The sequence below is a fragment of the Patiria miniata genome, unplaced genomic scaffold (genome assembly GCF_015706575.1).
Source record: "Patiria miniata isolate m_02_andy unplaced genomic scaffold, ASM1570657v1 HiC_scaffold_15, whole genome shotgun sequence".
NCBI lineage: Eukaryota > Metazoa > Echinodermata > Asteroidea > Valvatida > Asterinidae > Patiria > Patiria miniata.
Genome location: NW_024037053.1, coordinates 4,512,186 through 4,536,837, shown reverse-complemented (window position 1 = coordinate 4,536,837; position 24,652 = coordinate 4,512,186). Strand labels below are relative to the sequence as shown.

General features: G+C 42.9%; 1 protein-coding gene across 5 annotated transcripts; it reads left to right on the top strand.

Annotated features, from left to right (window-relative positions):
• The first annotated feature begins 95 nt into the window (after window positions 1–95).
• Window positions 96–24,650, top strand: LOC119722513 (probable global transcription activator SNF2L2). Of its 5 annotated transcripts, none has more exons than XM_038192675.1 (30): window positions 96–230; window positions 1,624–2,826; window positions 2,881–3,197; window positions 3,694–3,805; window positions 4,616–4,870; window positions 6,702–7,062; window positions 7,707–7,833; window positions 8,033–8,206; window positions 8,677–8,850; window positions 9,522–9,689; window positions 11,753–11,782; window positions 12,789–12,983; window positions 13,786–13,862; window positions 14,528–14,657; window positions 15,135–15,298; window positions 15,754–15,931; window positions 16,333–16,461; window positions 16,946–17,059; window positions 17,455–17,568; window positions 17,957–18,064; window positions 18,291–18,377; window positions 18,812–19,001; window positions 19,149–19,336; window positions 20,014–20,244; window positions 20,370–20,666; window positions 21,085–21,344; window positions 21,785–21,992; window positions 22,396–22,528; window positions 23,041–23,246; window positions 23,674–24,650. In XM_038192675.1, the coding sequence occupies exons 2-30, from the start codon at window positions 1,641–1,643 to the stop codon at window positions 23,764–23,766; spliced, it is 6,006 nt and encodes a 2,001-aa protein (XP_038048603.1). In that variant the 5' UTR covers window positions 96–230; window positions 1,624–1,640; the 3' UTR covers window positions 23,767–24,650. The 5 variants fall into 5 exon arrangements, with proteins under 5 accessions (XP_038048603.1, XP_038048601.1, XP_038048599.1 ...); XM_038192673.1 differs by having other exon boundaries at window positions 1,624–2,844; XM_038192671.1 differs by having other exon boundaries at window positions 1,624–3,197; window positions 4,616–4,849.
• Window positions 24,651–24,652: the final 2 nt, after the last annotated feature.

The following is a 24,652-nucleotide window of genomic DNA, read 5'->3' as shown; positions in this document are numbered from 1 at the left end:
CGAATAGCTTGCAATTTGCGAATGGGTCTTTTCGTCCTGTGTTCGTGGGAGTATTAAAATTTGCAGCACCATTTCACTGGTACGTTGCACTCAATTTGTACGCTTTTTGAGGGGTAGCGTACCAGCGAAATGAAGATGAGACGGAAATTTCCGAAGCGCACCGAGTTTCAACATGGATGGGCTTTCTTTGTCATGACGGGAAAGTGAACATTTCATCGTCATTATTTCACGTAAGAATGGCCTTTTGATATTGAAAATGCATGTGTAAAAAAAGTTGAGTAAGCAAAGTTATTCGTGCAGATAATATCTGTTGTTCATATTGAATTTATCGAAGGGAAATTCAAGTTTCTTTTTGAGCTCTGCAAAAGTGCAATTCTTTGTTCAGTGAGGCCGACAAGGCCGATATGCAATACGTTGTGCATGCAGTCAACAAGGGAAGAATTCATGTTTATTGGTTTATTGGTTTAGCCATGTAACTTTGTACGAAGTGGCTATCGTTACGGCACTCGTTGTTTAGCGCCCTCTACGATATTTTTTTGATACGCACGCAGGTATATAATTATTTGTTTCCCCACGTTTTATCGAGCAGTGCGCCAGCTCAGCCGATAGAGGGTAGAATTTTGCACCGCGAGGTTGCGGGTTCGAATCTCAGTTTTGCACTCGAATTTTTTTCCTTTTCTAACCTGAGGCTTTGGAGGATTTTTTTTAAAAGGGAAATAAAGTCCGAATTTCATAAAGTTCAAATTCACTTTTTTCCTTCTAATTTTATATTTTCTTGTCATGTTTTTTTATAAAAGTTGCCAGGTTGCAGTCTACCGTAACGATAGAAAATGGGAAATGCGTTACGGCTGCCGTAACAATAGCCACTGCGAACTTTGTAAGAAGGGCATGGATTTGAACAATAATTGACAGACATGACAGTCAAAATGTTCACTTCGGTCATGTCAGTCACATTTTAAATGTTATGATTTGTTTTCATTAATTTTAATTTTCGCAGTGGCTATCGTTACGGCAGCCATAAAGCATTTCCCATTTTCTATCGTTACGGCCTACTGCAACTTTTATAAAAACATGAGAAGAAAATTTCAAATTAGAAGGAAAAAAGTGAATTTGAACGTTATGAAATTCGAACTTTATTTCCCTTTTAAAAAAAATCCTCCAAAGCCTCAGGTTAGAAAAGGAAAAAACTTCGAGTGCAAAACTGAGATGCGAACCCGCAACATCGCGGTGTAAAATCTTAGTATCTTACCCTCTATCGATTGAGCTGTCGCACTGCTCGCTAAAACGTGGGGAAACAAATAATTATATACCTGCGTGCGTATCAAAAAAGTATCGTAGAGGGCGCTAAACAACGGCTGCTGTAACGATAGCCACTTCGTTTAATTTTTATCATTTTATTATCATTCTGACATTGTTTTTGTCAGACTGACAATGACTGAACAGATGAAGGCCTAGTTGATGAACTATTTTACAAATCCTAAGAATTTTTAAAATATCAATCACGTGAAAGTTAAATTTTCTGTTTTTCATGCCTCATGGTAATATTTCACACTCATCACAAACTGAAAAGGTGTTGTTCACAATACTTTCATTTTGTTTGTCTTGATATTTCTATTTTTATAGCCTGAACTTGATGGAAGATGTCTGATGAAGCCATGGCAGTCTCGAGTCCCATGCAGGACTCTCTTGCCGACTTAGCCTCAATGCCTGCACCAGGACAGATGGCCGAACAGTCCCCGCTGCCGTCGCAACAAATGCCGGCCCCATCACCGATGTCACAATCAGGCATGCCCATGGAAAGCCCCCGCCCCATGCCCACGCCTAGCCCTAGTTCCATCCATGGTGGATCGATCGCTAGCCCCATGGGTGGCCCCATCCAAAGCCCTATGGCTGGCCCTGTTATGATGCATGCTAACAGCCCCATGGCCCAAATGTCACCAATGCCTAACCCTAACACCATGCCAGGACAGTCACCGATGCCGCCCAACCAAAGCCCAATGCAGCACCATCAAATGCCCATACAGCAGCAACAGCATCAAGGCCAGATGCCTATGGGAAACCAGGGAGCCATGATGAGCCAAGGACCTATGGGCAGCCAGGGTACTATGGGCAACCAAGGCCCGATGATGAACTTGAGCGCGACGGGGAACCAGGGAGGCATGGGCGTACATGCACCAATGATGACTCAAGGGCCAATGGGGAACCAACCGCCTATGGGGACCCAAGGTGCCATGATGAGCCAAGGTACCATGGACACCCCAGGACCAATGGGAAGCCAGGATTCCACCATGATGACTCAAGGACCTATGGGGAGCCAGGGACCCATGGCAGGTCAAGGGTCAGTCGGAAGTCAAGGGTCGATGGGGAACCAGGGGCCGACTGGACAGGGCTACATGGGCAGTCAACCTTACATGGGCAGTCAAGGTCCCATGGGGAGCCAGGGACATTCTGGTACTCAAGGGTACATGGGCAGCCAAGGCCCAATGGGCAGCCAGGGACACACGGGGAATCAGGGATACATGGGAAACCAAGGCCCGGTTGGAATGATGCCCAATCAAGGAGGCATGCCAAGTCAAGGAGGACATATGCCCAGTCAGGGACCCATGCAAGGTCCGGGATCCATGCAGGGATCGATGTCAACTTCCGGCCCCATGCCTAGTGGGGGCCCCATGCCCAGTGGGGGTCCCATGGCTAGTGGGGGTCCCATGGCTAGTGGGGGTCCCATGCCCAGTGGGGGCCCCATGCCCAGTGGGGGCCCCATGCCCAGTGGGGGCCCCATGCCCAGTGGGGGTCCCATGGCCAGTGGGGGTCCCATGGCTAGTGGGGGTCCCATGGCTAGTGGGGGTCCCATGGCTAGTGGGGGTCCCATGGCTAGTGGGGGTCCCATGCCCACGCCAAGCTCCATGCCTGTCCCAGGACCCATGCCTGGTCCAATGCAAGGCCCCGGACCAATGTCTGGCCCAGGATACATGCCAAGCCAAGACCCCATGGCCAACCAGATACCAATGATGAGCCAAGGCCCAGTTGGGAACACGGGCCCAAATCAGATGCCGCCCTCGATGCCACCCTCGATGCCAGGTCAAGGCGGGAGTATGCAGGGGCCGACACCCCCACCACCACAGCCACCGTCGGGACCCATGCATGGACCTCAACAACAAAGCTCCACCTTCCAGAATCAGTACAACACATTGCAGAGGGTAAGTCTTGGCCCAAAACTTGTCTATGTTGACCACAGAATGCTTTACTCATGACTTTCACTTTGTGCTTACAAATATTGCTCCAAACTCAAAATCCTCAATAACAGGATGCACACGTGCGAACAAGTCAGAATTCCTTGCTTACTTATCATAGACCAGAAATTGTTGCCATACTTACCCTTACCCTGCCAGATGCAGGCAGGATTGGAACCCGAGTCACAGGGGTCACACAGGCATGCAACTTTTCCTCGGATCTGCTGATTTCCTCGTTTTTTCACTTCTCACAAATGCCATTACAAATTGGAAAAAAATGTACAAAGGCTTGTGCGGTTTGGAATTTCCTCGTTTTTCTAAATTCGCAGTTGCATGCCTGGCGGTGGAAGGCGAGGGAAGTACCGCTACACAAACCTGAATTTTGTGTTTAAGTCTCTAGCCAATACCTTAGAGGGTTAGTGCTAATCAATGTTATTTTGGGGGTGTTTATTTCCCTTCTTAGGCCATTGAGACGATGCAGGAGCAGGGCATGCAGGGAGATCCTCGCTACAGTCAACTGATGGGTTTGGCTAAGCGAGCAAAGCAACACCAACACCAGCAGCAAGCTATGGGAGGTACGGCAGACCAGGGTGCACTCATTACTAACAGAGCGATTGAAGTTTGACCCTCCATCAAAACCTAACACTTTGTTTTGCCTGATTGTGATCGATTCCGGACTATAGAGGCTCACAACCATACATCAGGCACAGTATCACTTTTCTTTAACCTAACCGAACTCAACCCATCAAAGTTAAACAGCAGGTTTTGTTTAAATCTGTTGGGATAGGTACAGTACCCCTACACTTATGGTCTTTTACACTGGGGTTGGCATACCTCCAGAAACTAAGTCCAACAGTATGTGTGTACAATTTCCCATGTGGGTGTTGGAATTTGCCAGAATGGGTATGGTTCCTAGTAAATTAGGCGGGGGAGTTAGGGTTAATTGTGTTGTAGGTTTCTGCTCGCTCTTTTTCTTCAACTGATTTAGAAAAATTCCAGAATAAAATGTATAAATATTTTGTTTCCCATTAAATGTTCTCTAATGTTGGATGTCTGAAGTTATAGTAAGGTTACTAATGTAGGCCTATATACAGCATTTGTGTTCTGAAAACTCTTTAAACTTTTTGGAATACCAATGACCGGAAAAAAACCTGGTATTGCAAATAAGTCAGAAATATTGAAAATCCTGTATATATGATGTAAATAGATTTCACTATTTCTAGAAAATTCCTTATTAACCTGAAGAAAATGAAATGGAAGGTTTGAATTTGCAGATTTTTGGTGCCCTTTTTTAAATTGGTTCCAAGGGGTCAGTGGACTAAAAAAAAAAAAAAAAAAAAAAAAATATTGAGTAATCAATTTAATTTTGGCACTTTTTTCCACAGGTTACGGTGGGCCCATGGACACCAACGCCCCTCCCCCTACCAGCAGCCAGGGCCCAGGGATGGGCCCCACGCCCCCCGGGGGCCCACGTACCACCCCCTTCAGCCCGCCCCAACTCCACCAACTCAAGGCGCAGATCATGGCCTACAAGCTACTCTCCAGAAACCAGCTCATACCGGACAACCTGCGGCAAGCCGTCCAGGGCAAACACCAAGCCATGTACCCACGCTCCGGTGGTAGGTTAATAAGTAGGCTGTGTGAGTATTGTGTTTTCATTATTCTTAAAGAAGAAACAAAAGCAAAGAAAAGAGATGTGAGGCAAAACACGGTAAAGGGGTCAGTCAAGTTGGAGGTGTTACCATAATGGTTCTAAATTGTTGCCATTACTTGAAAATCTTAAAAGCTATACAAGTACACATGAATCAAAGTACAGGCTACAAGAAAGGTTTTGTTTTTGATCAATTTTATTCTTGTTTTTTAGTGAGTGGACTTTTCTGCCTGTCAATCAGATGGCGCACATTGACCAATTAGATCACACGTTTTGGTCAGGTGACCACTTGCTCTGTCAACTTGTTCACCAGCGTTGGGAGAAATTTATGCAACCCAAAAGTGGGCGGGACTTTTAGCAAAATCCAGATCAATCAAAATCCGAACCCAAAAGTTAAATGAATTTTTATCTGAATATTGCTATTAGTTTTTATTCAAAAACAGAAAATACTCTGGATTCATTCTAGTTGTAGCCTGCTTGTTGGTCCAGTTTACAACAGCTTTTGAAATGTTCAAGTCATGGCAAAAAAGTTTGAACCGCCATCGGACGTAGTCTTACTTGGTCCTCTTGCCGTGTTTTGTGTCCTGTCGCGCTTGCGAATTAGCACTTGCTTTGTAACGGGGCTGAACTCAACTGCTGTCCAAACCACCGCTATTCTGCAACTGACCCATGCTTATCACGATGCTGCACTCTGCAATCAGGTATTTATTTTTTTATGTTCCTTTCATTTTTCGCTGTAAAACTGAAATTCTGTTTGTGGCATAATGGGCCTTGATTCTTCTTTTGGGATGTTTAGCCAGTTCACTCCGGGTGACGTGTATATACGCAAAGGTTTTGCGGTATTTGAATGGATGACGGATAAACAAGTGGGGAGCGAAGCCAGAAATATCTGTCAGCGACCCGCTCGCAGCAAGCGAGGCCGGAAATATAAGTGTGCTGCCCAAGGGTGACGGCTTCAAACTGCCTGGCTTGTGGTCGAGTGAAAAATAATCCAGCGACTCGTTCCATTCTTATCAAAATAGTCCCGGCACGAACTGGTTAGGGGTTCTAAATTGGAAGATATTTACCTCTATGTAAATTAATTACAGTTGAACAATAAAAAAATCTCCATATTTCACTGCTTAAAATCACTTGATCTTTGATTCAGGGCCCTTGAATTTTTTTTCCTGCTCCTCAATCAAGACTGTAGTCCTTTTTCCGTTTGCTGAAAACTTTCTACAAATTAAAGCTATATTGTTTGGAACTAGAAGTTTTAATTTGGCACAATTTTCAAAATGCATTCAAGCATGGCACAAGCTTCAACTGCACAAGGAATCCCTCACTGCCATTCTGACTAATACAGCTCTCCACGCACACATTTTGTTCTTTTTGTTTTCTTTTCCACATTGTTGACAAGAGTAGTAATTTATCAATTGAACTTTCTTGCAATAAAAATCTATTTGACATATAAAATGCTCACTGCATCTTTAGAAACAAATTAATGTTGCATTTAAAAAAAAGAAGAAAAGTAACCAGTTTTTAAAACTCCAGACATGATTTGAAAAATTCCAAAACTTGTTACCTGAGATTTAAATGGAGAAAGTCCGACTTCGGCTACATCCGAATTAATTACTACGGCTGGCAAGTATGCACAAGTCTATGGAAGCGGCTGAATACGATTCCCATAGAGACGTGTGAAGATGGTAGCCGTAGTCAAATAAATCAGATGCGGCTTTGTGTTAAAATGTCCGACTATCAAGCCACTGAAAATTAATTTCTTTGAGATGAATTTGAAGGAGTATGATTTTTTTACTGATGGTGCGTTGTTCTTGTTTCTATAGCAGGGGGCAGTCACGGTCCTATGGCTGGACCCCCGAGCAGTGGGCCAGGGGGTCAGTCCACCACAGGGCCTATGCCAGGCCAATGGCAGCAACAACAACAACAACAACAACACCCAATGGGTGCCCCGCAGGGGGTCCCCCGGCCCACCATGCCGCAGATGTCCCCACAGCAGCAGCAGCAGCAACAACAGCAACAACAGCAGCAACAGCAGCAGCAGCAGCAGCAGCAGATACCACAGCCGCCACCACCCAAGCAGATTCAGACTGTCATGATGCTGCAGCCTAAGCAGAATCGCCTGATCACGATGACTAAACCCCAGGGGCTGGATCCCGTGGAGATCCTATCAGAGCGTGAAAACAGGTACCTGAAATCTGGCTGCACATTTCCGTTCAATTTAAATAATGGATCAGTTTTGTAGTCGAGAATGTCAGAAGTCAATCACAAGTCCTCGAAAATCCATCGCAAGTCCATCACAAGTCCATCACAAGTCCATCACAAGTCCATCACAAGTCCTCACAAGTCCATCACAAGTCCTTACAAGTCCATCACAAGTCCTTACAAGTCCCCACAAGTCCATCACAAGTCCATCACAAGTCCTCACAAGTCTATCAAGTCCATCACAAGTCCTTACAAGTCCATCACAAGTCCTCACAAGTCCACCACAAAACCTCGCAAGTCCATCACAAGTCCATCACAAGTCCATCACAAGTCCATCACAAGTCCTCACAAGTCTTTTAGTTCCAAATCACTAGCTATTCAAATGGACTGCGACAAGAACATTCCCGTATTATTGTTCATCCCCTGGTTTTTGTGACTTTGCTTGTGGAAGGACTTACGATTTACCTTGTGATGGACTCAACTCAGCTCCAGAATGGAGACAAGAACAAAGTTTGCGGAAAAGCACCATGTCAATTCTCTGCATGAAAAGTGCTGCCGAAAGTACCAGTGGTGCATGAATGAGGAGCGTGAGTCTTTATTCCAGTTCATTGTTTTCACCATTGTAGGGTCACCAGTCGTATAGCCTACCGCATCCAAGAGCTACAGTCTCTGCCTGGCTCCCTCCCGGAAGACCTGCGCATGAAAGCAACCATTGAACTCCGCGCTCTAAGACTTCTCAACTTCCAACGCCAGGTAGGTCATCTCTTCAACGTGTACAATTAATTGTTGTAATGAGATGGGTTATGAAGTTAAGGATATATGTGCTCCCATCTCTAAGAGTCTAAGAGTCGATGTGTGTTCACTACCTAAATAGTAAATACCTTTTACAAGACGTATTAGTTGGGCATGCCTGCATGCTGATGATTTTGTGACATTTATTCTTTGACAACAGCTTCGGCAGGAAGTAGTGAGCAGCATGCGGCGGGACACCACCCTGGAAACCGCCCTCAACTCCAAGGCCTACAAGCGCAGCAAGCGACAGTCGCTGCGGGAGGCTCGACTGACGGAGAAACTGGAGAAACAACAGAAGATGGAGCAGGAGAGGAAACGACGCCAGAAACATCAGGTATGGAACTCAGAGGGCTATCCTGGGCAACATGCTTACCTTGTTGGATGAAGAATTTGTTGGGATCCGTTGGATTCAGGTTGAATCTTTTGGAATTTGTTGGGTTCTGTTGGTTTCTGTTTGGCTCTGTTCTGTTTTGTTTTGTTGAGTTCTTTTGTGTTTTGTTGAGTTCTGTTGGTACTATGAAGTTCAGTTTGGTTCTGTTTGGTTTTGTTGGGTTCGTTTGACTTCTGTCAACTCTGTTGGATTCTCTCAGGTTCTGTTGGGTTCTGCTGGGCTATGTTCAATTTATATTGATTTTGATGGATTCCATTTTAAGTTAAGGTTTCTTTAGGAAAACGGTAAGAAACTTAAAAGTCATCAGGATTAGTATGAAATCAGTTGTGAATGCTCAATGGACCTTTTGACCTGTATTGACCTTTGACACACATTGACCTTTATTGGACCTTTATTGACCTCTGACCCCATAGGAGTACCTGAACTGCATCATGCAGCATTCCAAGGATTTCAAGGAGTATCACCGCAGCATACAGGCTAAGCTCAGCAAGCTGAACAAGGCTGTCATGACCTACCACACCAACACGGAGAGAGAGCAGAAGAAAGAGAGCGAACGTATCGAGAAGGAGCGTATGCGACGACTCATGGTAAGTGTCTGCACTGTCAGTATGAGGATCATTCTTTAAATTTGGGGTTCACTGTTGCCCTGTCCCTGTTACATCTGACATGTACGATTTTATAATTCTGATGCACTCCTTAATGCAGTTGTCCCCCAAGAGTGATAAGAAATAGCAAACTACCTAGCCAAGAAAAAAGAAATCGTTAAAGTCATTCTTAATGGTACTTGAATGACAACTTAAACAGTAGCAAGGTAACATGGACAGGAAAAATGTCACACAGTGGACCTTAAATTTATAGAATGACCCATATGCTTATCGTAGTTTCAGCTAAGCACAGAAGATATTTCCTTAGCAGGTTACCGACTAAAACATGCAAAGTACACTGTTCTTGACTGGTGCTCTGCAGATTTGTGCTCAGCGCATACATTTTCTAAGCAACATTGAAATTGAATCTCATCCTCGGATTTCAGGGCCCAACTTCACGGAGCTTGTTAACACAAGTATTTATATGCTAAGCACTATTTTGCTGAGTACCAGTCACATGTAATGTCAATTGTGTGACCTTTTGGCTGGTAACCTTTGTTTGCTTAACAGATATTGTTTGTGCTTAACAAATTTAGCAAGGTGTCAAGTTTGTGAAATCTAGCCAACGGTTTGAAGCCCCAGCTTTTGATCGTTTTCCCCGGTCTTTGTTTTAGGCTGAAGATGAAGAAGGGTACCGTCGTTTGATTGATGAGAAGAAGGACAAGCGTCTTGCCTACCTGCTGAGCCAGACTGACGCTTACATCAACAGCCTGGTGGACCTCGTCAAGGCTCACCAGGAGCAGCTACGCAAGAAGAAACGCGAGAAACGCAAGAAGAAAAAGGTAGAGTTGTCCGTAACCTTCTTTGGCTCTTTGCATGTTTGTGTCAATGTAGGCCAATACGTATTTGTGGTAATTTTAACGAGCTACAAGAGTGCAATTTTCGGGGAAGTTTGTGCCCTGCACAAATGGGTACCCGTTTTAGAAGAGATCATTTTTAATTCACATTGACACTGAACTTGTTAGATTGAGGCAAAACTTGGAAGTTTGGCTTGTGTGGTGAAAACACTGCACAGAGGAAACTTTGCTTTGTAATCAACCTGAGCAACATACAGGGTGAGTAAAAAAAAAACGACACACAAATGTCAGGACCATTGTTTTAGTGACGTTCTGCATGTAGCACTTTCAAAATCTAGGATATGAAAGCCCAATTCATAAGCTTTCTTTTAGTACAAGAATCATTCAAATCACTCATGTACTTTTCAAGTTACGGGGTTTTAAACTCAACCACCGTTTTAAAGTTCTGTCCACGGATCACTAAAAAGGAGGGCGTTCTTTCAGCAAAATGAAAACAATTCACACACATCCCTATATGATTTCTTTTCGTTTTGCTGAAAGAACACCCAACTTTTTTGTGATCCGTGGACAGAACCTTAAAACGGCGGTTGTGTTTAAAATTCCGTAACTTGAAAAGTACATAAGTGATTTGAATGATTCTTGTACTAAAAGAAAGCTTATGAATTGGGCTTTCATATCCTAGATTTTGAAAGTGCTACATGCAGAACTTCACTAAAAACAATGGTCCCGACATTTGGGTTTCAGGTTTTTTTTTACTCACCCTGTACTGAGTCGCAGATTTTCAGTTCTTTTCACACACTACTCTCCAGTGTAGATAACTGTTTTTCTAGTTCAAATTAACAGAAACGTAATTTTACCAAGTGTGAAATTTGCTGCCAAACCAGTCAGATTTGAAAATGATACCTCTGTTTTCTTATCGTATACCAGTTGCTTCTATGTAAACATTCTTTTCAATTGCTTTATGCATGAATGTATTTTCCCCCTGGTAATCATTCAAAACTTCCAAAGTAACTTGAATATGCTCCCCGGCGTCCATTGCTAAATAAGAGCAATGTAATGTTCAATTTTGTGTAAATAGTGCCTTCATTGAGCCACGCACTTTTAGGCCAAAAAAAAAAGTCTCCAGTTTCTGGTATGGAGCTTGCCCCAAAAGTGGTGCAGCGACGCGGCTTTTTTAAAATATTTTTTTAAAAACTTTTTTACCTTTTCTTTTCTTCAAATGTCGGCTGATGACTGCAAATGGTGCCCAACTAAATTTAGTGCAACATATATGGGAGTCCAGAGAGGCCACATAAAGCTTATACTCGATCGTAACCCCATCTAAAAACACGATAAAAAATTGGGCAGCAGCAGGATTCCAGTCAAACCAGTGAGTTTGGCAGTTTTGAGACATCGTCTTACATTGAAAAAAAACCGCCGACTTGCGCGAAAACCAGAAACTGGAGACTTTTTTTATTGGCCTTACAAAACATGTGCAGCTTTTTTTCTGTGATGGGATTTTGTTGGCAGTTACAGTTGGATTACCACTCTTTAGCTGGAAAGGTATTGATTTATTAGCAGGACGGCTGATTTGTGCTTAGTTTCACAAAGGAGCTAAGCATATTGCTTACCAATTTGTTTGCTTATGTAACGTTTAAGGAATCAGTCACAATTGGGTGGTCTCCGCTTTGCTTGGCGAATCAATTGTTATTTATTGGTCGCACAATTTACGTGCCAACCAGTGGACCGATCCATTCTTAAGCCCCGCCAAATGACACTTCGACTAATCACGGCCGTGATAAATGTCCGACTTGCGACACAAAAGTCTGACACGCGTGCACGCACGTATGACGTACGCGTCTTGAACTCACAGTATGGCATTGAAGTAGCGCACATGCTGTTACCCCCTAGTGGGCGGGGCCAAGTGAATCAGTCTATTGATGCGTATTCATCAAGTTTGTTTGTTTTTTTAAATATTTTTTTTGCATGAAAGTGTTGGAAGGATTTTTTTTGTTCTGAGTGGTGACTGAAATCGTTTTGTTTTGCTTTTGTTGTGGTCTTGTTTGCAGGCTGAGGTAAGCGAAGCCTTGCAAGATGGGGTAAGGAAAAACTAAACTAGGAGAGCCATTCCACTCATGATCAATTAAAAAAAAGTTTTTGTTCGACAATCTGAAATTTTTGGAATTCGCACTCATGAACCGAGTTTCATTTTCAGAGTCGTATTTTGAAACACTGATATGTTCAATTCTGTGTTGTTTTTTAGTCGCATTGGCTAGCTATGGATATGGAGCAAAAGGTCAAAAGTCATTTGCAGAGGGTCAAAGGTCATTTATAAAAGGTCAGAGGTCATTTCCATAAGGTCTCAGGTCGTTTGCACTTCCCCTTCAGACCTCAACCTTAAACAAGCACTCAGGAATTTCAACAAGCAGTCTGCCTCATCTTAACTTGCATCATAAAGCTCTCATTCATCCACAGAATTGAAAATTTGGTGTTGATAACATTCAACAAATATTTAAGAAGTTGATGATGCGGAAACAAAAAATTTGATCTGTGATTCAAACAAAGCAAGACTGGAGTGGTTCTTGATATGTAGACGTTTATTTCCTGAATCCCACGCCTATAAAACTGTCCCATTGAGGCCATTTTGTTTCGATGTGAAGTTGAAGAGCACACTGAGACTATAATTTTCTCCTTCCTCAAAAAAAAAATTCCCAAAGATCAATGAATGCTGTGGCAAAGCTGAGCTTTGCTTTGTGTTGTCGTCATTGATCAATTATGCAAATGAGCATGCAACACAAGGCTATAAATGAACGATATCACCCTTGTTTGTTTACAGGCTGCCCTCTGTTTGTTATCATCGGCAGGCAAAAACTTGTCTTTACTTGTGGACAGCTCTCCCTTTCCAAAATGAAGTTGTTGTTATTTTGTTTTTAAAACAAATGTACATGTTATCATATTCAAAATTTGCCTGCCAAAAGTCAACACGAGGTGTTCCAATCAAATTTGATAATTTTGCAAGTCTTGTCTGTGCAAAACCTAATTTTCAATCGCTTCCATTCGTTTTTGCTACGGGCTCATCTCTTTCTTCTATTTTCCAACGCGTAGTTGACGGACGAGAGCAGCCAGATGAGTGATATGACCATCAGGGTCATCAACCGCGAGACGGGACACATTGTGAGCGGGGAGGAGGCCCCCAAGGCCACACAGCTGGAGGCGTGGCTTGAGATGCATCCTGGGTACGAGGTGGCACCGAGAGACGAGGACGGCTCCGAGTACGAATCTGAAGACGGATCCGAAGAGGTATATTACACATTTTTCAAAATTGGGTATTTGCCGTTCACTTTTCTATTTTTAACACCTTAGCACCTGTGCGTGGAGTGCTTTGGCCTCGTGGTCTGGGGCGTTGAGCTCGTGGTCTGCGGGTAATTCTGCAGGTTGTGGGTTCGATTCCAGCCTAGGCGGTTTGTGACTCAAGGGTTAATAAGCACTCTATGAGTTACCACCGTCCAAAGCTTGTAAGAATAAATGATTTGGCGGGACTCGAACCCACAACGTGCTTATTTGTGCACTTAGCTTCCGGGAGTTGGTTATTGGTTCAAATCAATATTTAGCAGGTACCATAAACAGATGCTCTGCAACGCGTATACTGAAATTTGTATCCTTGTGGAGACATTTCTTTGTTCTCATGCAGTAAAGTTTTCGAGTTTGAAAGTGAAGTTTCAAAATGCTCTTATTTTTACCAGAATTAATTTCCTTGGCTGAAATTCGGACTTAATATCCTTTTTCAGAAACTCTTCCATCTGCGACAGATCAACCCACCTTGGAAATTCCTAGTTTTTGAGTAAAATCCATATATCTACTTCGTGAAAACATTGTGGAGACGTATTCATCTATAGAAATTGCCCTGTGGAGACGTATACAATCTTTTGTTCCCTATTGTGTGCACATCTCCAGAGGGCACAGTGTATCAGATCACTTGTGATGTGTACCTTAAATTCACTATTTCAGTTCCACTACTCAAGGTGTCCAAATTTACAATTACTATTTGAGTGCCGTTTTATAAATCGTAAGTTTTGTTGTGTTTTTTTGTTGCTTCTAACAGGAGGAAGAAGAAGAAGAAGAGGAGGAACAGCCACAGCCGCAGCTTGAGCAAAAGCCATTGACAGAGCAGTCCATTCAGTGAGTATCAATCCTTGATGTTTGAAACTTTGTCTGTGGCTGTGGCTTTATCTCTGACTTCAGACTAATAGATAGTCAAATCAAGTTGAAAGTCTCTAAACTATTGCCATTTTCTGCGGTGGCACGAGGCTCGTAAGAGTCTCGCTCAGGTAGTAGGCACGCACTCCGGGCTCCCTCGACCAATAGGGTTACCAAGATGCACCCACGCCTCGTCTTTAAGATTGCGTGCGGCATGCCTTCGGGCGTGGCACCACCGCAAAAATGGCTTCTCATTTTGTCCCTGAAACAGAATACGGACCTACATTGGGATTGATTCCCCAAGTCGGGGCCTCAAAACAATGAATGGATAAAACAATGCATGGGTTTTGCTGGTTTTTGTTTTGTTTTCTGGAAAATATTAACCCAAACTCCCTACTTTTACCAAAGTAGAAGACCATGTCCATCAAAATCCATCACTCACTCTGATTCACAGAATGCTTCAGGAACAAATCCATTGAAATCCACCATTGGTGCTGGTGGATTCTGATGGACTTGGTACACATGGCTTATCTGCCAGAATCCCCCCAAATAGGGAGATGATTTTGGTGGAATTGGTAAGGTTTAGGGTTTAAGAACAAGAATGAAACCACTAATCTCGCAAATAATATGCTTCATTCATTTCTCAGGGATGTCCATGCTGCTGACGATGAATACAACACCCAAAATGCGGGATACTACGGGATTGCCCACGGCATTCGGGAAGAAATCACCGTTCAGCCGGAGATGCTGGAGAACGGAACGCTGAAGGAATATCAGGTGGGTGTGGCTTGGAGAATTGGGTGGGTGTGGTTTAGAGCATCACGTGGGTGTGGCTTAATACGGGATTGCCCACGGCATACAGGAAGAAGTCACCGTTCAGCCGGAGATGCTGGAGAACGGAATGCTGAAGGAATATCAGGTGGGTGTGGCTTGGAGAATTGGGTGGGTGTGGTTTGGACCATCATGTGGGTGTGGCTTAATACGGGATTGCCCACGGCATATGGGAAGAAATCACCGTTCAGCCGGAGATGCTGGAGAACGGAACGCTAAAGGCATATCAGGTGGGTGTGGCTCAGAAAATTAGGTGGGTGTGGTTGAGTATATCAGGTGGATGTTATCAGGGGGTAATTAGTGAATTTTACTTGGGGAGTTGCAATGTGGTTTGAGTATGAAAGAAGTTAGGACTCGTGATGGGCGGTGTCTTATAACAAGATGAAAAATGGCTTCTTAAAAGACTGTGCTCTGTTCCCACAGATCAAGGGTTTGGAGTGGATGGTATCCCTGTACAACAACAACCTGAACGGCATCCTAGCCGATGAGATGGGTCTGGGCAAGACCATCCAGACCATTGCTCTCATCGCTTACTTGATTGAGAAGAAGAACGTCAAAGGGCCTTACCTCATCATTGTGCCCCTCTCGTGAGTAATCTCTTCATTGAGTTTGGTGAGACTTGAGTCTCGGACTCTTGACCCAATTGTGACCTCAAATAGCTCAGCTGTACCACAGAAGAAGTAGCCTAGTAGAGTCTAAAACCCTTTGCCGAATTTGAAATGTGTTCCAACTTATGTTAGTCGTCAATTGAAAGAGTTATTATATTTTTGGTAATGAAACAAAGGATTCCATAAAAGCCAACCCACAATATGATGAACAAATGTTCAAATGTATAAGAGGTAGGACAAAAACCCCAGAAGATAATTGTAGGAAAAAACCCATGGAATCAGGCAGGGACTGAAAAAAACCCAGGCAGGAATCGAACCGGGGTCATACAGGAGGAAGGCGAGGAATGGACCACTGCGCCAACTTGACTCCCCTAATTATCGATTTGTCAAACTTTGTCAAAACGATCCAAATTTGTTCTGTTATTTTCTTCTAGGACCTTGTCCAACTGGGTGATGGAGTTTGACAAGTGGACGCCAAACATCTCCAAGGTGTCCTACAAGGGGTCGCCCAGCTTACGCCGCACCCTCGCCACCAACCTCCGCACGATGAAGTTCAATGTTCTCCTGACCACCTACGAGTACGTCATGAAGGATAAATCTGTTTTGTCAAAGGTAGGAATCCACCAGAGGTCATCACAAAACATTCTTTGGTTGCTTTTTATAAACCGGATCAAAATCTTTTCTGAGAACATTTCATTGTTTTGGTTGAAGAAGGCTTAGTGAAAAGCCTGGTGAAGTAAAAATAGTCCAAATTAAAAAATTAACAAACTCTCCGATTTTTTTTAAAAACCAGGTCCTTAATGTTTTTCAAAATAATTTCACACCCAAATTTTTTACCATTCCCAAAAATTTGGTTAAGAAATTCATCAACGGCCATTTTTCATGGAATGACCATTCTGGAAACATTCGAAAAATGTTTTGCTCAGAAAGCAATCTGCTTAGCAACTCGATGAAATTAGATCCTGATAATCACAGATGAATCAGCTTTGGTTGTTTTGTTGTATTTTTGTTAGATTCGTTGGAAGTACATGATCGTTGATGAGGGTCACCGAATGAAGAACCATCACTGTAAGCTGACCCAGGTGTTGAACACTCACTACCTCGCGCCTCACCGAGTCCTCCTAACGGGAACTCCTCTGCAGGTAAAGTAGCATCTTAAGTCATCACAAGTCCATCGCAATCATCACAAGTCCATTACAATTCCATTACAAGTCATCACAAATCAATCACTTCTCCATCACAAGTCTATCAAAAGTCCATCAGAAGTCCATCAGAAGTCATCATTAGTCCATCACAAGTCCATCACAAGCCCATCACAAAGCCAACACAAGTCAACAAAACACGAGCTATTTTGTTGATATGTGGCAAAAGCATTTCTCTGTATTAAAATGTCATCCTCTGCTTCTTGTGCCTGGACTTGTGAATTGACTTGTGAATTGACTTATGATAGAGTTGTGACAGAAACCTTAACTACAACACTACTTTATTATTTCCTGAGCTGCAGGTCATTTATGATCATTTAGAAGACAGCGTAAGGCCCGGCAACTTAAACGATTGAGAACAGTATCAACAATCACACTGTCAGTTCCTTGACTTTTAAAAATCGTAACTTGATTTTGTTTGCAGAACAAGCTACCAGAGCTCTGGGCTCTGCTCAACTTCCTGCTGCCGACGATCTTCAAATGTTGCAGCACCTTTGATCAGTGGTTCAACGCGCCCTTCTATTCCACAGGAGAAAAGGTACAATTGCAGTAAACAATCTTGCTCTGGGACATAAGCAATGTAATCCCCTGGCACAGTTTGACTTCAACCTATATTCACAAATTTTGCTGCAATAGTTATTTCTATGTCACAGGAGAATTAACAAAAATTAAATCTGGATGGGTACCGAGAAGACATTATTGATGTAAAGAATCCTGCTTATGGACAATAGCAGTAAAACTCATTGAGTGAAACAGTTGAGTCGAACCCATTCTCAAACTATGGCTACCTCATTCTCAACAGTTGGCTTCACTTTTTGATCGCTGATTAAGACAGAAATCATATTTTTTTTCCTGCTAAATGAGACACAGAACACCTTTCATTTTTGTTCTGTTTATGAAAGACTTTTTTTTTTCTTTTATCTTTTTTCCCAGGTTGAGCTGAATGAGGAGGAGACTATTCTGATTATCCGTCGTCTGCACAAGGTGCTGCGTCCGTTCCTTCTCAGACGTCTCAAGAAAGAAGTCGAGTCCCAACTCCCAGAAAAGGTATCCAAGAAAGTCGGCCCCTGTGACTTCCTCATTCTGGAAAAAAAAAATGCAATTTTGAAATCCTTGCGCAAAGAAATAGACTTTGTCAAGTTTTGAACCCGTAACCCCTGAAAAATCGTTGTGGTGCTCCACCCACTGAAATATCCAAATCCATTCATTTACAGTCTTCTAATTTTCTTACACTCCTTTGGAGCTCTTGTGCAGAGAAATTGATTATGAGGATTTGAACCCGTAACCCCTGAAAAGATTGTTATGGTGCTCTTTCAACTGAGCTATCCAAATCAACCAAGTCTTCCAATTGGTCCATATTTTTTAGTTTATGGAGCGCAAGTCCGTCTAATATATGTTATTCTCAATGCTGTCATGGTTTGTGATTTTTCCGCAGGTTGAGTACGTGATCAAGTGCGACATGTCGGCGTTGCAGCGGCTGCTCTATCGTCACATGCAAATCAAGGGAGTGATGCTCACCGATGGATCAGAAAAAGACAAGAAGGTACGTGACCAAATATGGTATTGTTGGCTCAGAGCCAAGGCCACATCAAAATTTAAATACGTTTGGTGTTCCTACCCATTCCCATTTGGATCGCCATCTTTTTTTCTTTTTTGTTGTTGAAGTGCAATGTTCACAGTTTAATTGTTACTGTTGCAGTTATCGGAGTGGATTTTTTTTCTCAGATGTGTCTCTGATTAAATTCTGAACTTTAACCTTTGACCCACAGGGTCGCGGTGGGACCAAGATGCTGATGAACACTATCATGCAGCTTCGCAAGATCTGCAACCACCCCTTCATGTTCCAACACATTGAGGTAAGATTTATAATCCTTTTTTAAAAGTAATGTGGTGTGTATATAGCTCTTTCTACCAATGCCTCAAAGCGCTTCACAATTATTACCCCTGTTCATCAGGCCATGAGACCAGTTTTCTGCAGCAGCTCAAGATCAGCGTAATGTGGTCTCTACCCTCACAGGTACCCACGTACTCCTTGAGGGAGACAGGCAATCATTGTAAAGTGTCTTGCCCAACGACACAACCTCCATGTTCCTGTTAGGGTTGGAACCCACGTACCATCACATGGGAGTCGAACAGCGTAAACACTGGACCATAAGATGATAGCTTTTAGAAAATCAAGATACCATAACTGTAATGTTTTGTGTTTTGAGAAATTTAGGATATAATCGTGATGAAGTAAGATTTAATCACGAATTGTTTTTATTTTTTTTTCTTCATATTTGTGGATCAGTTCTCATTCTGTGAACATCTGGGCCAGTCTGGCGGCATCGTACAAGGGCCAGAAGTCTACCGCGTGGCCGGTAAATTTGAGCTCCTTGACCGCATCTTGCCCAAACTGAAGGCCGGCAAACATCGAACCTTGCTTTTCTGTCAGATGACTTCCCTCATGACGATCCTGGAAGATTACTTCATCTTTAGGGGTAAGGAGAAGAAGGCATGAATCCTAGACTCCCCCCCCCCCCCTTTTACGATTCTCAAAAACCTACTTAGAGGATTATATGCTCCGTGCGTGAACAAGAGAGGGCACTTTATGACCAATTGAATTCACTTTTCATACCATTGCCTAGGTTACCGATACCTACGTTTGGACGGTACCACCAAGGCAGATGATCGAGGTGAACTGTTGGTCAAATTCAACAACAAGGGGTCCGATTATTTCGTCTTCCTGCTCAGCACTCGAGCTGGTGGGCTGGGCCTCAATCTCCAGACAGCCGATACTGTGATCATCTTTGACAGTGATTGGAACCCTCATCAGGTAACAAAGATTAGCAGTAGTAGTCCTCACAAGTCCTCACATGTCCTCACAAGTCTTCACAAGTCCATCACATGTCCTCACAATTCCTCACAAGTTACCACAAGTCATCAATGTCCTCACAAGTCACCAAAAAAACACCAAAAGTCCTCACAAGTCCTCACAAGTCACCACAATTCCTCCCGAGTTACCATAAGTCATCAATGTCCTCACAAGTCACCAAAAACCACCGAAGTCCTCACAAATCACCACAAGTCCCCACAAGTCAAAAGTCCTCACAAATCACTGCCAGTCCTCACGAATCCTCACAAGTCCTCACAAGTCATAAGCCCTCAAAAGTCACCACAAGTCCTCACAAATCACCGCAAGTCCGCACAAATCCTCACACAAGTCCTCACAAGTTCATAAGGACTGTAAAAAGCCGTTCCTTTGTCAATGTTCATCCCTGTGACTTGGACTCCTTGTGAAATGACCTACAATTATCTTATGAGAACTTTGGGAAGCAAAAACATTTGAAATTCTTGTGACGGGAACTTCTCCGGCAATTCAGCAAACTAAATGTTTTTGATGGTTATAAAAGGGAATATACAGTGCACCATACAAAACATTGGCATGGAATCATTAACGTTCAAAGACATGAATTTGAGACTGGTACCTAGACTCTCTCCTTTATTTGCCAGGATCTGCAAGCCCAGGACCGCGCTCACCGCATCGGTCAGAAGAACGAAGTACGCGTCCTTCGCTTGATGACTGTACAGAGCGTAGAGGAGAAGATTCTGGCTGCGGCCAAGCACAAGCTGAATGTGGATAGTAAGGTCATCCAGGCTGGTATGTTTGACAACAAATCCACAGGGCAGGAACGTCGAGCTTTCTTGGTGGCACTGCTCGATCAAGACGCAGATCAGGACGAGGTTAGTTGGGCTTATATCATTTTATTTTTTTGCATTTCTTCTCTGATTTTGTAATTTTTTTCCCTTCAAAATTATAAATGAAGGACACACAAACTGTTGGTGTTTTTTTTTTTGGTGAATAACAGGAAGAAAACGAAGTCCCAGACGACGAGACCATCAACCAGATGATTGCCCGCACCGAGGAAGAATATGAAAGCTTCCAGCGGATGGACATCGAGCGACGTCGCCAGGAGGCCCGGGACCCGAACCGTAAACCTCGCCTGATGGAGGAAGAAGAACTGCCGGGATGGTTGGTCAAGAATGACAAGGAGGTGGAGCTGCTGACCCTCGAGGATGACGAGGAGAAATTGTTTGGCCGTGGGTCCAGACAGAGGAAGGATGTGGATTACAGCGACTCGCTGACAGAGAAAGAATGGCTTAGGGTATGGAGGCATTCCAACCTATTTTTATTTCCATTCCTTTTCTTTTTGTAACTCGCCATGCCAAAATCTTTTGATTCCTGGTCCACCGAAAAGAAGTTTTTACTTTCACCTTCCTGTCATTAACTGTAATTCAGAATATGTTTGAAGAAATTATACAAAGAAGGTTACCCATGCAAAATGTAAGAGATCCTTTAAATTCCATTATGTTAGATTTTGAAAGATTCTGTAGGATTGAGGAAGGTAGAACCTAGCCAATTTTATTTTACAGTGGACTTGATCGTCGTATCTTCAAAGTTTCACATCAAAGAATGTACCATTGGTTTTTCTGCACAATAATGATTTTGAAGGATTCAGGCAGGTTTCTGACAAAAATTCTATTGGAGTTAGGATTAATCTTGAGAATTTGATTGACTCGAAGGCCATCGAGGAAGGCAACCTGGACGAAGTAGAAGGCCTCAAGAAACTGAAGAAACAGCGCAAGCGCAACTACGACTACGTCGAAGACGAAGACGAGGACGATGATGAGGAGCCGCCTTCCAAGTCTCCCCACAAGGCTGAGAAGCCAGCCGTTAAGAAGAGACGGGGCAGGCCGCCTGTGGAGAAACCACAGCCTAACCCGCCCAAGCTTACAAATAATATGAAGAAACTGGTCGAGACTATGACAGGTTATAAAGATGGGTAAGTAACTTGATGTTCTTTAAATATTCTTCTACATCCAGCTGTTACGGTGTTCTTGGGCAAGACACTTTACCACAATTGTCTCTCTCCACCAAGCAGATCAGGCAAAACACTTTACGACAATTTTCTATCTTTCCCAGTATGGTGTGAACCTCAACAGAGATTGTGATGTTTGTGTTCTTGGCTTGACACTTTATGACAATTGTATCTCTACCCAGTGGGGTTTGCAACCCTGGATCGCAGTGCTTGTGTTCGTGGGCAAGACACTTTACAACAATTTTCTCTGTCTACATGCTTTGAACACCACTGAGCATGGTTTGAACACCATCAACTGCAAAGCGATTAGACAGAAGCCTTTGTTAAATCTTATGTTAATCTGTACTAACTGCATACTCATCAACATTTTGATCACAAACACCAACCCTTGTTTTCCTCCCCAGCCAAGGCAGGCCCCTAGCCCATCCTTTCCTCTCTCTACCCCCCAAGCGAGAGCTACCTGACTACTACGAGCTCATCCCCAAACCCATGGACTTCAAGAAGATCAAGGATCGCATCCGGCAGCATCGCTACCGCAGCATCAACGACCTGGAGAGAGACGTCAACCTCATGTTCAGGAACGCACAGACCTACAACCTGGAGGGGTCACAGGTAGGTCAAAGGTCATGGTCAAAGGTCATGGTCAAAGGTCATGGTCAAATAGATTGAGAAATTGCTTTGATATCTATTGTGTGATGACAATATCACAAGTGAAGTCACTTGGGTGCCATCTTGGGAGGCCAAAATATAAAACTCTGTACTTTAAACCTGGATCCGTGCATACATTATTTACATGCCCTTCAGCTTTTGTAGACTGAATTTCATTATTCAGTTTTTTTCTTTAAAAGCTTGATTATTTTATTCACTGTTTAATTGGAACTACAGTATGCTGTGCCAGCTGAATGTAGTAGCGGCCATATTGGGGGGCCAAACCTGCTAGTCCTTATTCTTATTCTCTTATTTTGTTCGGAATTCTGTTTATATGACTCAACTGTGCAATTGTATACGTCATCAGATCTATGAGGATTCCATTGTGCTTCAGTCAGTGTTTGCCAGCGCTCGTAGTTGCCTAGAGACCACGGGACGGCTGCCAAATTGTGGCGATGAAGATACCGATGAGGAAACGGAGGCGACATCGGACTCTGAATGTGAGTGAATTCACCATAATAATGGCCTTGTCCAAATTACGTGGCTACATTTGGAAAAAACACCTGGGTCTACGGCTGCTTCCATAGCGGCATGTGTAATTTCTAGCCGTAGCTGTAGTAATTTGGACGATTGTGTAGTGTAAGGCCCTGTTCCCTATAAGGGAACAAAAATCTTCTTGTAGGTTATTGGACTTATCAAACTAGTTAGCGACATATCAAACCAACAGGTATTCCGTAGATAGATAGATATGACAGACAGAGGGCAGGGTTTAATTTTTTGGAGGGAAATTTTGGGGTAAAGCGACGATGAAGATGACAAAATGCAACACGAAAACAAAGATGGTGATCACCATGACGCACAGTGAACATGTAAAACCCGATTGATTCACTGCACTGTTGGTGCACACTTTAATGAGAAAAAAAATGGCGGCACATTTTTATCTTGTTCACACTTAAAACATTTTGGTGACCGTTTCTCGAACCCTCTTCTCCCATTGCATTGTGGGACACAGCTCGCTCCTCCATGAAGATGAAGATCAAACTCAAGCAAGGCAAAGGCGAGAGCAAAGGGCGCGGCCGGGGGAAAGGCCGAGCCCAGCCCGTCAAGCGAGGGCGTCCTCCACGCAAGCCCGTCGTCAGTGACGACAACGATGAGGATGAAGATGAGTCAGCGAAGAAGGACTCGTCCTCCAGCAGCAGTAGCAGCGAATCTGATGAGGTACGTTTTGAATTTCTCCAAAAATGAAAAAAATGGTTACGAGTTCTTAACCCCGTGTGTAAAGTAGCATTACATTTTTTCGGTATTTTTTTTTCTTTTTTCGTGTTGGTGAAGTGGTACTTTCCTCGCCCTCCACTTTTGTGACTGTGGTTCGAATCCCGCAAAGGCACATTTGTGTGTAGATTTTTATTCCCTCCCTGTTTTCATGATTTTCTTCCAGAATATCTGGATTTTCCTTTCCCATCTCAAACTTAAAAATTTCTTCTCTGCCTGTTTCTCCAAATGTTTTTTTTTCTTTCTCTGGCTTACGACTTAGTTCTATTGGCTCTCTTGAGAAATTCCTTGGTTTTCATAAACAGAAATGATTACATTTTTAGAAGTAAATAAAAACAACTTTTTTTTCTGGGTTTTTTTTTCCGCAATCCAGGATGATTCTGGCAGCGACGGTAACCCAACTCCCGAGTCATCTCGTCCCTCGTCACGCGGCGCCTCCCCCGCAATGGGCCATAAAAAGCGTTGAAGCCCCGCCCCCAAGCGGAAACCTAAAACAAGCTCTCATCAGGATAGTGTCGAACCTAGCACCGTCAACATAAATTTGAGTTGTAGAGGTTACCATGTACAAATATTACAAAAAAAGATTAATAATACAGTTTCAAAAAGTTAAGTTCATTTATTTAGTCCAAAATGCATTTTATAGTGTTTGTAAGTTCTTTCCTTTGATTATTTGTTGGATATTTTTCTTTGTATTTTGTCTCCATTTATTCCTCCCGAAAAAGGATAAAAATAATGTACTGTGTTTTTTTGTAAATATAAATAGAGTAGATATTGTAGCTATCAGAGTGCTTAGAAAAAAATACTCACGGCTTATTATTCAAGTAAGCGTGTGCGTCTAGCATATTTTGCATTAATTTCACACTCTTCTATGGGCCGGTTTTTCCATACATGTATTTCCAACAGCCTTTCTATTTTCCATAAATATGTAATCGGTATTTTAGTGATTTTGCTGAGTGTGGTGGTGTTTCTTTGGGTCCAGATGTACTAAGTTGAAGGATAAAATGATTTCTTTAGAAGGAAAAGGAATATGGAATACTTTGATAATTTGTAGGAATTGATAGAAGTGAATTGAGGGAATGTAGTAACAGTTTCAAAAAAATATCAAATCACATTTTAAAAATTTTCGAAGAAATAAACCGGTCAATAGTTTTGGACAAGTGATCTTGATAAGGTATCTGTGGTTGTGGTCAGAAGCTGAATTTTGTTGGTTTCGTCAAAGATGTTCAAAATTGTGACAATTGTCTTGTGTTTTTTTTTTGGAAGACATTGTACCCAAATTGCATTCTACATGTACCTCCTCGCAGCATTTGGTAGAAAAAAATAAAGATACTAAGTGTATGTAAATTATAATT

What these genes read in the sequence shown, in the direction of transcription:
- LOC119722513 (XM_038192670.1), top strand. Translation starts at nt 1,641, where the DNA reads ATGTCTGATGAAGCCATGGCAGTCTCGAGTCCCATGCAGGACTCTCTT. An exon ending in TAGGTTAATAAGTAGGCTGT is followed by an intron (nt 4,871 to 6,701) that starts GTGAGTATTGTG and finishes TTGTTTCTATAG; the next exon opens with CAGGGGGCAGTCACGGTCCT. An exon ending in CAGAGAAAGAATGGCTTAGG is followed by an intron (nt 20,667 to 21,084) that starts GTATGGAGGCAT and finishes ATTGACTCGAAG; the next exon opens with GCCATCGAGGAAGGCAACCT.